The sequence below is a fragment of the Mercenaria mercenaria genome, chromosome 9 (assembly GCF_021730395.1).
Source record: "Mercenaria mercenaria strain notata chromosome 9, MADL_Memer_1, whole genome shotgun sequence".
Lineage (NCBI taxonomy): Eukaryota > Metazoa > Mollusca > Bivalvia > Venerida > Veneridae > Mercenaria > Mercenaria mercenaria.
In genome coordinates, this window is record NC_069369.1 from 65976070 (window position 1) to 65990868 (window position 14799).

Sequence of the window (14799 nt, forward strand, 5' to 3'; positions counted from 1 at the left end):
AAACAGTAGCTGAAGATCGATGTATCAGCATGAATTATTTGTTTCTTTACTAAACAAAAACTTGCACAAAAAGATGGATAAATCACCGAAGTATACTGTGTTTAATTCCGTGGATAAATTTTGCGATATAAGGTTAGTTTCCACATTGTTACGCATGCAAAAACAGAATAATTTTTATACGGTTAGCTTTTGTTTATTTCAGACATGTGTCACCTAAAGACCATTAGATACAATAGATTGCAATAAATAATTTAGTGAATCTGCAAATTTATTAAGACATTTGCACACAGGGGAAATTTTTGCAAATCAGTTATCAGCTTTCACAACGGTTCCTTTCAAATATTTAAAGAGTTTCAAACCCATGTAAGCATAAGATATATTTACTAACGACATACTTTATCATACTGATCTCGTGCATTTGTATCTTTTCGTTATAATTATTTAGAAAAGATAAATCATTATTAGCAGATGATATTTTGCTAATTGAATAGACCTTTCTTACTTTTCTTGAAAACATATCCTTTGTTCTTCAAAAACAAAAGGTCTGTTACTTTAGCGCCAAAAGTTTGCAGCAAATTTGCAGCAAAAAATTTGCATAATTGTTTGCTGCAAAGTCACCGCAAACTAATTTGCATAAATAGTTTGCCAAAAGCCCGCCAGAACATTGCCAGAAGTTCGCCAGAAAGGTTTTGGCGACTTTTCGGCAACTTTTTACCATGCAAATTAGGTTTGCCGCAAATTTGCTGCAAACTTCATTTGCATATTCATTTGCATAAATTGTTTGCGGCAAATTTATTTGCATGGTAAAAGTTTGCCAAAAGAAAGTTTGCGGCAAATTCACCAAAACGTTTGCGGCAAATTTGCCGCAACGTTCGCCGGAAGCCTGATATTTTGGTAAGGGAAGTTTTCAATAAGGTTTTTTTTATTATAAAAAATAACACATTAAATTATGATAGTATAAGCAGATAATTACACACTTTTAAAAATAGATTAAACATTTTGAAATGTAAAACATAACAGTAAAATGTAATTAAAAAATGAAATGATTGTTTCGGTGTTCACGCGAAATGAACGACAGAATAGAATCGGTAATGTAATAGGATCGGCAATAGGACAGGATCGGCAAGTTTAATAGGATCGGCAAGCTTAATTTCTTATAATTACATTATATTTTCTTTCAATTTGTAAACTATATATAATATTATGAACTGCATATGATTTGTAGCATTGAGCATTAAGATCAACTTCCCGGCCATTCTGTTCACCAGACGGATCAACTGCGATGCGTCTAAGGAGCGTTTTTCCTGACTATACGCGTAGGTCGTAAAACAGCGGTAGGTTATCACTAAGCAGCAATGATGTAACTTTCGCGCCTTTCCTTTTGCTGTTCATACGAAATGAACGTCAAATGTAAAAATGTAAAACTGGAAATATTCATTTTATCAGACCCAACAAAGCAATGACAATACAACAAATGCAAAATCAACAAAAGGCCACCAAGCCAGATTTGTAGTTTCCATATACGCAACGATATATTACGCACATTGAAACTCATAAATGAAGACTGTGCAGCATCCTTTTGTGATAAGTTTGTATTTCAAAATTATCTTTTATTTAAACAAAAATTTTACTGACGATGGGGAAACTATGATGAACGTATATGATATATTATTGTAAGAGCAAAGCATTTCCATTTCGACTTTGCATCTGCCGTATCGTCCATTAATCGCAGTTTAAACAATGTAAACCATATAATTGTAAATAAAAAAAAACATGCATATGTATGCAGTATTTCCTGTATGTCATAATTAGACACTTTCATCGCGTAAAACAACGACAAGAAGAATGTGATAAATTCGATTTTGAGTAAAACATCTTTGTATCTCATAAAAACCACATTGAACGTGAGACAAAGAACTATTGCTTTGAATAAAGCGTTAATGATAAGACAAAGAGCACATTTAAGTACGGTATTGATCTGCTCCTGTTGGTTAATAAAACATAGTTGTCACAGACGGAATCAAGGGTCGGTGTAAAATCTTCCAAATACAGGTCATGTAATGACACTGTTGTTTACCAAGTTATGATCAAAGTTATGGTAAGGATTGCAGAATCATTACTGAAGATAACTTCGACTTATCATGAAACTTAATTAAGAATCATATATCCAATCATATAAAGATAAAACCATAAAGTGGTAAAACTTTATGCCCTAGAAAGGGAGCATATAAGTAAAAGTATGAAAAGAAAAGGTTTATCCTGCTTGATAAACGTAACATTATAAATGTGAATATTCTTAAGATTTGCATTATCTATTATCAACATTGTACAGTAATACATGCATTCTTCAGACCCCTATAAGTATGTTGTCATAGTATAAAATTATTTTTTACAAACAATAAGTATCTTTTATGAACAATATTCATGAATCTAAATATTTCTAGATTTTATACCAGTTACGAATTAGCTCAGTGGTAAAGCATACAGTCCATGTTTAACAGATCCTTTGCCGTGTGGGTTCGAAACTCAGCATCGACATTTATTTATTTTTTAAATTTTTATTTCACTTTTGCATAAAAATTAAGATTCCTTCATGAGCTCTGTGACAACACGACAGAGAGGTATCTAAAGGCGACATGGCAGATCAGAATAGTTTATTATATAACAAAGATGATATTGATTAATGCAAATAATGTGGCTTAGGAAGCGAACAGCATGGATCCTGACCAGACTGCGCGGATGCGCAGGCTGGTCTGGATCCATGCTGGTCTCAAAGCCACTATGTTGGTTTTCTTATGGCGCGGCTCATATAGTGATCACAACAGGTAACGCGCCATTTGTTATTTTGCCAATGTCTTCAAAATTACTTCTTTGAAATTTAGAGTTCATTCCAAACAATAAATTGTTGATAAAATTTCAAACTTTCAAAACTTTTCATATAAATTTTAAGGCCGTATATTTCTGGAGACAGCACACAGATGGGATGATTATACAAGTCTTGAATAAGGTATTTGTTTCCACGGAATTAACATTTCGACCCTCATTAACTCTTTACTGGAGCAAAAACTACCCGACTAGTCTACATTATCATGATTACGTTTCATTGACTGTACTATTTGTCTATGAAATATTTAGTACGAATTCATAAAATTTGGTCGCTATGTTCAGGTATATTTGCTATCATTTTTATCATTGATGTCTGTATATATTTTCATTCTCACTGCACGTATATGTAAATAGTTTATTACTGCATGCTGTATATAGCTATGATGACGAGGAACTTCTTATGTTCAGGTCATATTATTATGAATAAAGTTCTGTAATGTTCTGTTCTAATGAAATATTTAATATTCTTCTGTAGAATCTTGAAGAAAACAGCTGTTGTTGAGATGGTATCGACTTCAACATTGCTTTTTAAATGCACAGTGAGGTGATTTTATTTTAAGAATTAAAGCATGCGCTCCAAACGCACAGACGAAAACGATCAAACTTCAAACATCACAAAGTAAACCACTATATTTTGTCGAATTTTATCAAGTTTTATAAAACAAAACATTTTTAATGAAAGTTGCAAGAATGAATTGGATTCACACAAACTCTGGGAACGGTACGGCATATGTTTTAGTGTACAGTACGAGGGCTGTTCAATAAATACGCGGAAATGTGCTCTCATTTCTTTATTTCTGGTCCTATTTTGCTGAGAATAGAAAATATGACGGATATAAACATAAGAAATGCGAATATTTAAATTACAGATATCACAACATGCATAATATTTATTTATAATCTACGAAACGTCATTTCCTAAAAAGCGATCCAACGTCATTAAGACGCTATCATATCACAAACAATTATTCTTGCATAAAAACTACTTTTTTCACTGGATCCGCCCATGTATTAACAGGAGAAAAATCGTGTGCAAACAAGGCAATTCACGTGCTGTTAATACCCGATTTTTATTTTTGAAATGCTTTGCCAGGGATATATGTATGTATTTTTACGCACACTGATATTTGGCATCTGCGTCTTGTTTCTTCCTTAACAACCTTATCTTGTAGCATTATAAATACAATGTAATCCATAGTATGTTTAGCTGTATCTGTTTCCAACCCCAAACGTACTGCCCCCATCAATGTACGCCCTAGCTTCTTTTAGAGTTCACTCCCTTTACAAAGCGTCTGTTCAGTTATTGTAAATAACTGTGAATAAATAAGTATCGCGTGTAACTTGTGCTATTGTTCGTTTTTAGGTATTATATTTATGATTTTGGTAAGTATCAGTCGGTATGTTTTTATCTAATTTCTCGAAGAATTTATATAAACAGCTTGGAAACTTGACACTACGTTCGTACTTATCCGTACTCCAACTGCGTGTCCGTACTCAATATAACTCGAATGCAAGGTTATTATTCTTGAAATTGTGATCGAGTCCACCAAATTGTGAAATGATTTGAACAATTATTGGTAATTTTATGTTTGTAATAATGAGAGATAAAAAAATCGCTTAAAAACCTTCAGGAGGTGCTTTTGATAGCGTTGTTTATTTCCGGGCCCTGGATACGGATATTTAAAACATGTTTACCGTTTCCAAGAACAACTGGAATGGTAAATAAAAAATGTACCGGAATCGTCAAGTCATCACGTATGAAAACAATACATAAATCGCCGTGAAATATATTTTTATGCAAGAATAGCGACAATACACGTTTGTTTTGTGTATTAACATCTGCAGAAGCCCTTGGGATATGTTTGTGACCTCGACCTTCGGTCTCGGTCACAAACAATCCCGCGGGCTTCTGCAGACGTTAATACACAAAAAAACGTGTATTATCCCTACAATCGATACAACTCGTGATTACTATTGGTTCAATGTTTATCGCAATCAAATGCATTTTCTACACCTTCCTACCAATAGATAAATATTATTCATAATTTATGATATTCCTGTGGTATTAATGGAATGGGACACTGAACTGTAATGCCGTGTCAAGGAGCTCTTTAATTGATAAAACGTAACTGAATGTCATTTTTCAGTCCTCAGCGATATTCTCTGACCACTTTTAAACGTCCCGTTCCACTAATAAAATTTTGTTTTCTTCAGAGCATTTTCTTCAACCAGTGAGACGGCCTTCATGACTGCTTCAGTCTCTGCCTGGTAATTGCTGCAGTGTTTTCCTGTGGCTACATGTAGTGTTTCTCTCTTGCCAGATGGGTATTGAATGAAAACTCCTTCTCCTCCATCTTTGACGGCGCATATGGTTGATCCGTCTGTATAGACATGAGTCCATGATTCCGGAGGATAGTCTTCATTGATCATAGCAAGTGTGAGTCTCTTCCGACCCAGATAGCAGACATGCGTTGGCCCAACGTTGGGCCAACGACAGACTCTTCGTTGGCCCAACGAAGATTCCCGACGTTGGCCCAACGCCATTTTGCTAATTGGCGCAACGTTGGCCCAACGGTTGGTACACCGTTGGCCCAACGACTGGTATCCTACACTCACTGTTGGCCCTCCATTGGGCCAACAACTGATATCCTACACTCATCGTTGGCCCTCCATTGGGCCAACAGCATTATTTCGTCTATCATCGTTGGCCCAACGCCATTTTGCTAATTGGCGCCACGTTGGCCCAACGGTTGGTACACTGTTGGCCCAACGACAGGTATCCTAAACTCATCGTTGGCCCTCCATTGGTCTATCAACTGATATCCTACACTCATCGTTGGCCCTCCATTGGGCCAACAGCATTTTTTCGTCTATTACGGTTGGTCCAACGTTAGGCCAACTCTGTTTCTTTGTTGACCAAAGATGGATGCCAACGCTATCCCAACGATAACGAAATTGAAAGAAGGCTAAAACTAGCATTGTTTAATACATGTTTTATTTTCAAATAGTTGTGATTTTGTTAACATTTAACAAAAAGAAATCTAATATTTATTTAAAGTTTATTTGCAATTTTCATAAAGAAATATAACAGAATATTTCATCACTACAACATGTAAAATATTGATTCCAGCCTTTTATAAATCTAAATATTTTTCTTATTTCAGTCACTAATTAAATCCTACTGAAGTGAATTACTGTCTGTATATTTACTCATTATATATCCAAGTGCTGTTTGTTTGTTTTCTTTTCTCACTGAAGTTGCAGCTTTTTATATTTTTATTTTTTCCTGTGCACCACAGTGCTAGGCACCCCATTATTACTCCCTTGAACAGCATCCTGTAAAAAACAAAAAATCATAATGTTGATTAAACCATCAACGTCAAATTGATAACAATAACTAAAAAATGCACATAAACCTCTGGACATAAACTTGCGTAAAATGTATGAAATAAATTTTTGTCTGTATTTTACCGACAAAAATATGTTAGAATTAACAAGAAACTGAGTTATTTTATTTACAGAATTCAATACTCAACACAAGTGCCATCCGCCAGCATTAGATATAAGTATTTAACATACGTTCAAGTCATATGGATATAACATGCATACAGGATATAAAAAAAATTCTGTATAAGAACTTTATCAAAAAATATTTCAAAAAAATAAACTTCTACTTACAGTTTATAGCTGGAAGACCTGGTTTTTGTTAAATCTAGACCTATCACATGTATAATAGTTTCCTTTACTTCACATGTCTATAAAGCTAGAAAGCTGGCCTAGAGAGTAAAATTAACCACATTTTCTGGGATTTCTTACATAACTCGGGTTAACGAGAGTTCATGTTCTGGGATATTCAACAGATTTATTGTAAACATTTTATGATTGTATAAAATTAGATATTTGTTATAGAGTTAGTAAGGCTTTTTTTTCAATACTTCTTCACATTTTTTTTAAGGTAGTGGATTTTAAATACATGTAGTTCAAAATATCATTACGGCTGCAGATAAGTTTTTAGTTTAATTAGCCCAAATTTAACTGATTACGAACTGGTGCAGAAAAGTGTTTAATAATTAATTAAATATTGCATGTTACACCTGCACAACCTGTGTTTACTTGTGGGGGGTTGTGATAAAACAGTGACCTGTAAAATATACAAATATTATATTACTTTTTCTAATGGACCAACGTTGGGCCAACGTTGGGCCAACGATGTTTTCTCTGTGTAAGTCTTTCCCTGTAAATCAATATTGGGCCAATGCAGAGATATATGTGACTAAAATTTAAAGTTGGTTCAACGTTGGCCCAACAGCTGTATTTACAATATTTATTAATCATTGTTGGGCCAACAGTGGCCCAACAACGATTATCCTTTGACGGTTTTCCGTCGTTGGCCCAATGACTTCATGTTTACAGGGGAATGCCTTCATCCTCTTGCTTCCCGCGGTCAAGACGAGGAACAGCAAGTCTCACAATCACTGAGGACAGATCATTCGCTAGTGGGTTTATAATGTCTTCACTACCTAGGGGAGTCGTTGGTATGCTCAGCTCAGTTTTGAACTCTCGGTCGAGTTTCTTTGCCTCATGAACGAAGCTGCTACGTTTGAGCCGATTTTTGGTGTAGCCATCTAGCTTGGTTTTCATGGGATGGTCTTGAAAAGACCTTGACCAGAACTTTTGCATGTCTCCTGTCTTGTAACGACTGTGTGCCTGTTAGCTTCTCCATGAAAGAGATTGGTGCAGACTTGGTGTAGCACCTTGTAATAGTTGAGCTATACTCTAAATGGGGTCTCACTGTTCCCTGATATACTGTTTTGCGTATTTGCTCATTTGCTCCCCACGTTGTTCCAGCAAGTTTGCGCATCATGGCAAGTTTCCTACGGGCTTTCCCTTCTGCTTGATTAATGTGGGGCTTCCAGGTTAGCCGTTTGTCAAAGGTCACTCCAAGGTATTTTGCCTCGTCAATCAGCGAAGTATTTCCCATCTTGATTTTACCCGCCCTCTGCTTTGACGACAGGGAGAATAGTGTGGTGGACGATTTCTCTGTATTGATCGATACACACCAATCTTCCGCCCAAGCTGAAAGCTTGTTGATGGCTTCTTGCATCCTGTATGTGGCTGTAGTGGCAAAGAGTGTAGGGGATAAGACTCTGCCTTGTGGGACACCATGACGCAACAGGAACTTCCTACTGCCGGCTTATTCTAAACTGACTCTTGCTCTCCTGTTGTAGAGGTATGAATAAATCCACTTCGGCATGTGACCTCCTACTCCAATCCTCATCAGTTTGACGAGCCAGACTTTGTCAAACGCCCTCTGCAGATCAATCCATGCTGTAAGCACGACTCTCTGCTCTTGGAAGGCGTCCTCTATCTCTTGCGATAGATATGTGGTCTGGTCCTCAGTGGAGTGGAATTGTCTGAAGCCAGCTTGTTGCGTTGCAAATAGGTTGTTAGTCTCCATGTACCACTTCAGGCGTGCATTCACAATCCTCTCCATGTTTTTTCGCACACAGCTGGTTAGGCTGATTGGGCGATAGCTTGCAGCCTTCTTTGGATCCTTCCCTTTCCTGTGGATGGGGATCATGACAGCCTCTTTCCACATCTGTGGAAGCAGTCCTTGTGTCCAGCTGTAGTTGTAAATTTCCAGGAGTTTGCAAATTGCTGCAGTGCCTAGATGGGTCAGCATTTCATTAGTGATTCCATCTGGTCCAGGAGATTTTGTCTTCAACTGCCTAAGAGTTGTCTGTAGCTCATACAGTTTAAGACTCTGCTTTCTGGTGTCACTTGGCTTGTCTGCCTTCCCTTTTTTCTCTTCGGGCTTCCCTTTGCCGTTCCCTGTTGATGGGGATGTTGGAAACATCTTTGTAGTTAGAGGCAAAAGTGTTTGCCGCTTGTTTATCCGTCAACAGTTAACCATTCTCTTCCAAAGTTACTGAGCCTCTTCCTGTTTCTTCATCGTTCAGCTGTCTCGTCAATTTCCACAGCTTTTGGTAATCTCGCTCTAGGTTGAGCGAGGCTGTTTTGTTTCTCCACCTCTTCCTCTGTGCTTCCCGTTTGTGCCTGAGGAATTTGGCCTTGGCTCGCTGTAGAGAGAGGTTACTTTCTTGTGAGGGATTGTTTTCTCCTTCCTCCCTGGCTTCTTACAACTGTGCCTGTAGATTCTCCAACTTATCACTCCAGTAGGGCTTATAGTCCTTTCTTGCTCCCCTTGAATGGGCTCAGTTAAGCAGCCTTTAAGCATACAGCGTTGCAAGTTCTTTGACAACTCCTTTGAAGATCTCTACTTTCCCCGCTATGACATACAGAGGACATAGGTGGTGGAACGATATCTTTCGTATATCGAATAAACGGCGATATCGACATAGACTAAAGCATTGTAGATTTCTGCATATGTATTGTCTTATTTTCAAAAGTTAGGATAAATTGTTGTGGCAACACATGAGCAAAGAATTCTACTGCGCTAACTAAACTGACTGCTTTGTTTAAGGTATCAAAAATTCCACTTCAGCATGTAACATATCCAATCCTCATCATTTGACGAGCCAGATACAGTTTGCAAAGCATCATGAGTCAATCCATGCGAAAAGATGCCTTTAACAGACTCTATTCTTGCAATAGATATTTCTGGGTCCTCATGACGTGAAATTTGTCTAATTGGCGTAAATGGTTGTTATCTATTACCTTCGGTGCATTCACATCTGCGCCTGTTTTTGAAAGCTTAGCTGATTGGATAGCTTATTTTTGATCCATTCCCTTTAGTGATTGCGATCATACATCTTTCCACATCTTTGTAACGACGTTTCAGACTGTAGTGAAATCGGTTTAAATTCTCGCCAATGGTCGCATTTCAATTATATTATCTGTAAGATTTGTTTTAAACTCCAGAAAAAGTTGTCTGTATCATAAGTATTTGAAGAGCTTTCTGTGTCTGCTTTCTCTTCTTTTTTACTCCGACATTTTTACCGTCCCGTTGAAATTTTGAAAATTTGGTTATAGCAAAAGGGTTGCCGCTTGTTTAATGCGACACTGCTAAATTCTTTCAAAAGTTGCGACCTCTCTAATTATACATCGTTTCGTTTCGTTGTTCCATTTTGAAGCTTAAACACTGTTAGTTTACACTTTCATTGTTGTATTTGCCCAGAATCCGTGAATAACGCTGTGAGGGGATTTCTGTGTAGGATTGGTTTACCCCTGTTTCTGGCTTATTGACACTGTGCCTGGTAATTCTCCACTAATCAAATCAATACGTTATGTATTTGCCTCCTATGGAATGCGTCTGTAAACAACCGATAAGTCAATATGTCGGAATATTGGCAACCGATTTGAATTGTCTCTATCTTCCCATATACTATACAGCCATCCGTAGCGCTTACACTTCATTATTTATATTTACCCAATTAAAGAAAAGGTAGCTTGAAATATACGCCAGTGGCAAGTAATGTTTTAGCGCATGTAGTATAGAAAAGGAAACAAAATTGGGCCGGATGACGTCACATGACGTTGCCATGGGGTCTAGTGTTTACTTATAATTTATCCAAAGAAAACAAAATTTTGTCATATCAACTCAGTATTCCCTAGTCTACATTAAGTAGCAGTTTCATTCATTTTTAATAATACATGAAGAAATGAGAGCACATTTCCGCGTATTTACTGAACGTTACACTCATCGCGTACAATTAAAGTAACAAGGAAGTATCAAGGAAGTAACAAGGAAGTAGCCTAATCTAGTTTGTGTTAAACAATAACATAATAAATTAACATTTATGTTCCCATTTCGAATCTGTATTTTACAGCAGATGTGTTCAGGTAATTTCACTTTATTTTAACTGTTGTAAGATTCATCTTTATGTAGATTCTAATTGAGTTTCTTTTTTTAAACAACTTGTTGACCTTAAGTGAAGACATCCGCCAACCGTTAAAATTCCTTAACATTTTCTTAATGCTTTATATACATTGTGGGAGTAACTACGGCTTGAAAAGGAGAAAATTATCGATGCATTTTATAATGAAATGTAAAAATACAAAAAGTAGCAAAAAAACTTGTTGCCCGACCAATATGGTGGTATCAAATTACAAGTATAGTTCAACAGTTAATGTATTATTGACGGTTGGTTACTTTGCATTTAACAAAGGCATATCCATTATACCTACCCAGTCCCTGATTAATATTTTGGGTTTGCCCTGCTTATAGAAATTGTGTTGTCAATAATAAAGTTTTCTTCCCGTCCTTGATTTTGCCGCTTACTGTCTTATTTTTAGATGTTGCGCATACTTATTATTTGTCTGCTTGTGTTAAGTGATCGAAATTAGATCATATGAAAATAAATGAAACAAATATTGGTTACATTCAATGAAAATGGTCGTTAATTTTGAAACTGAAGACTTGTGTAACCTGTAAATGAAATCATGTCAATTTTGTGGGAGCATGTTTCTTTTATCCTGAAATTTGAATGTGTTGAATTTTCTTTGTGATACAAGTAACCGCCGCTCGAGTTAATCAAAATATCTCATCATTACTGTTTCAATTATTTAAACTATACAATTATAAAATATCCATTTTTTCTAGGTTGTATCGAGTTTCTGTACCTGGATAATGGAAGTACCAGGTAAGAAGGCAAATGCAGATAGATTACCATCCCATCTTCATGGCTCCGAGGATGATGTTGAGCTTTACTGTATGGCATGTGACAGAGACGGTCCCTGGGTATCGGCCTACGGCTACTGCCAGGACTGCAATGAGCATCTTTGTGAAACTTGCTACAGAAGCCACCGAAAACCCGCACCGTGTAGAAACCACGTTCTTCTAGACAGGTTATACATGCCGAAAGTTCAAAATCTTAGTTCACCTCTTGGACCACCCGACCTTACAGAACAATGTAAACACCACCCCGGAGAACTTATCAAATACTTCTGCCGAGATCACGATATTCTTGGATGCAGTCCATGCATTACGTTGAATCATAGAACCTGTAAGGCTGACTACATTCCGGACGTGTCAAGAAATTTCGAGAAGAGTAAAGAATATAAGGAACTTCTCCATACACTAAATGTACTTCAAGAAAGCTGTAGCAGAATTATAAAAACTAGCGATGAGAACAAGAGAGATGTAGAAACGAACCGAAAAATTGTCGGGGACAAAATTAGGAAATTCAGAGAAGAAATGAATCGTTCACTTGACAAATGGGAAACAGAGGCAAATAAACAAGCTGAAAGGGTCTTAAATGAGGAGAGTACAAAAGCCAAAACCGTACTAATGGAGTGTATGGCGACATTAAAAGAAATAGAAAAACTACATGACGATTTGGCAACTTCGGCAATTTCCGGCAAATGCAATGAACTATATATCAAAGTTAAAGAAAATGAAGACATCTTGAATTCTTACACACAGATGCTCAGCCAAATACAAGAAGACAGTGCGATGGGAACTGTGGTGTTCGAACCAAATTTGACAATACAAAATATTTTCAGAACAGAAAAAGAAATTGGACAGGTAATACTTCAGAAGCATTCAGCAGAAAAAGTTCCCCCACACAGGCTTCTCAAAGATTTAACAAAAGAAAACAACAAAGGGGCTCACGAAATGAAGCAAACTGGCCAAAAGTCAAATATTCAGAAAGGTAGTTTTGAAAACCTTACTGCAACAACATTGGGAAAAATAAATGTGAAGAAATCAATGTTCACGATGGGATGTGAAATATCAGGTATAGCGTTTATTAACAGCAATAACCTTGCAGTAGCAGATTGTAAGACAAATGAAATTAGAATCGTGGACTTGAAGCAACAGAAAGTCATATCTGACATAAAATTGTCTTCTCCTCCTCATGATGTCGTTCTTCTACACGGAGACCAGTTGGCAGTTTCGCTTCCACTAGAAGGCTGTGTTCAAGTGTTGAGAACATCCGGTAAGCTGTCCAAGGACAATCTTTTGCTTGGGCAGCTACTGAATGTTGATCTCGGTTGTAGGGGATTAGCATACAATGATGGTAAGTTAGTGGTTACATTCACTGGGAGGAATGCAAAAGTCCAGATTATGACATTAGACGGGACAGTGCTCAAGAACATAACTTACGAGTGTCAGAAAAAAGAATATGGTCCCGGGTATGTTGCATTAGATTGCGGCAACAAATTAATTTTTGTCTCAGAGTTAGTGACTGGCAGAATAACTTGCTACGACTTTGAGGGAGAAGTTGTTCGTGTTTACGAGAAGCTGTTCAGACCAGCCGCCGGAATGGTTGTGTTGGATGATGGTTCTATACTGGTCACTGGCTACAGCAGAAACGACATATGCCTTCTGTCATCTGACTTTACAAAGAAAAGGATAATAATTCCAGAGAAAGACGGAATTAAATACCCACAATGCATCGAACTTGATAGGAAACAGAACAAACTATATGTTGGGTGTGAAAACAAATCAGCTTTGTTCGCATTTGACTTGAAAATAGGAAAATGACAGCATAATGATATGGAATGAAAGAGTCTACAATGTTTGTTCATAAATGTTCAGATTCTTAATTTAACCATGGAGAAATCACTATATACTTTGAAATGTAAACCTTGTTCCAGATAGACAGACATAATAATTAAACTTTCATTGGTGTATTTTTTTTTTTACCAAACGATTGGTTATTTGAGATATGACTGTTTTTACTGATTTGTAATTGTTGCTAATACATGTACGTGTGTGGAAAAGAAGAAGTATGTGTGAACTATAATTTGGTATATGACTGTAAATACTGGTGATCTAGATATGCAACGAAATAATGCTTTATATATGTAGATAGCTTTGGATATGTTTCATAAATATTTGATTCAATATTGACTTTGACATTAGCTCTCGTTTATAGAACTGAAACAGTGTTTGGAAATTTGTATGTTAAACAGTCTTATGATATCATAGCAATGGATGATATACGTTTTTGTGAATTAACATGGGAGTGTTGCTGTACATATGGGAAAATTAGACCCATCGTGAAAATCACCACAAAAGCCGATAATAGGTTTGGCCAGGTAAATCGGCTGTCGAGACTGTTCGCTAGTTTTCGGCCTACTCCGTATTTCACCTTCTTCGCCAATGTACCGTTACATTAATACTTTTGATCATATGGATTTATGGATATTGTTAAGTCTAATTTACAGTGATTGCAAAGATAGATTAGAAAATAGAAACCTAAATGGCTGTTGGTGGTTTAATCAGAATACCATAAATAACGGTATTCTCAACAAACACATTATTATAAAACCAAACAATGACTTTCCAAAAGTAATTTCTGCTTTCTTACAATCAGATGGAAACTCGCTTTTATAGCACTTTCTTTGATGTTCATGATTATGAAATAAAGAGTTTAAGTAGTTTTTTTATGTAATCAAATAACTGCACATTTATTATTATGTCGTGAGCGGTGTCCAACTAGCTTAGAATTTTATGCCAGCTCGAAGATCGAAATTCAACTTCATAACTTATCGAATTTTGATCCTAAGCTACACCTGAAGATTGAAAAACGTCAAATTGCAAAATAGCTTTTAATTTCGGGACAGCTCAATGATCGAAATTTATAATATTCCAAAAACCAAATTTCGATCTCGTATTGAATGAACAGCCTGTTCCAAAATTGATATTGAAATGAAAAAGTCAAATATCGAGCAAGCAGTTAGTGTCGAGCCATGTCGAAAATCGTACTTCAAATTTTGAAAAGCTGAATTTCAGTATAATACTGAAACTGCGATCTGCTCAAGATTCAAAGATTAAAAATCGTGCAATATTGGATATATCGAAATTCAAGTTTTTATGCCCCCGGCATCTACTGATGCGGGAGGCATATAGTGATTGTCCTGTCCGTCCGTTAGTTCGTCCGTCCGTCCGTACGAGGTTAACCAAATGGGACCGTTTCGTCTAGCATCAATACCCCTTACTAGAAT

The 14799-nt window shown here is 36.5% G+C and overlaps 1 protein-coding gene across 1 annotated transcript; it reads left to right on the forward strand.

Moving 5' to 3' along the window:
- The first annotated feature begins 10541 nt into the window (after positions 1 to 10541).
- Positions 10542 to 13700, forward strand: LOC123547350 (uncharacterized). Its single transcript, XM_045334375.2, has 2 exons — positions 10542 to 10689; positions 11450 to 13700. The coding sequence occupies exon 2, from the start codon at positions 11477 to 11479 to the stop codon at positions 13331 to 13333; it is 1857 nt and encodes a 618-aa protein (XP_045190310.2). The 5' UTR covers positions 10542 to 10689; positions 11450 to 11476; the 3' UTR covers positions 13334 to 13700.
- The last annotated feature ends 1099 nt before the right edge of the window (positions 13701 to 14799 follow it).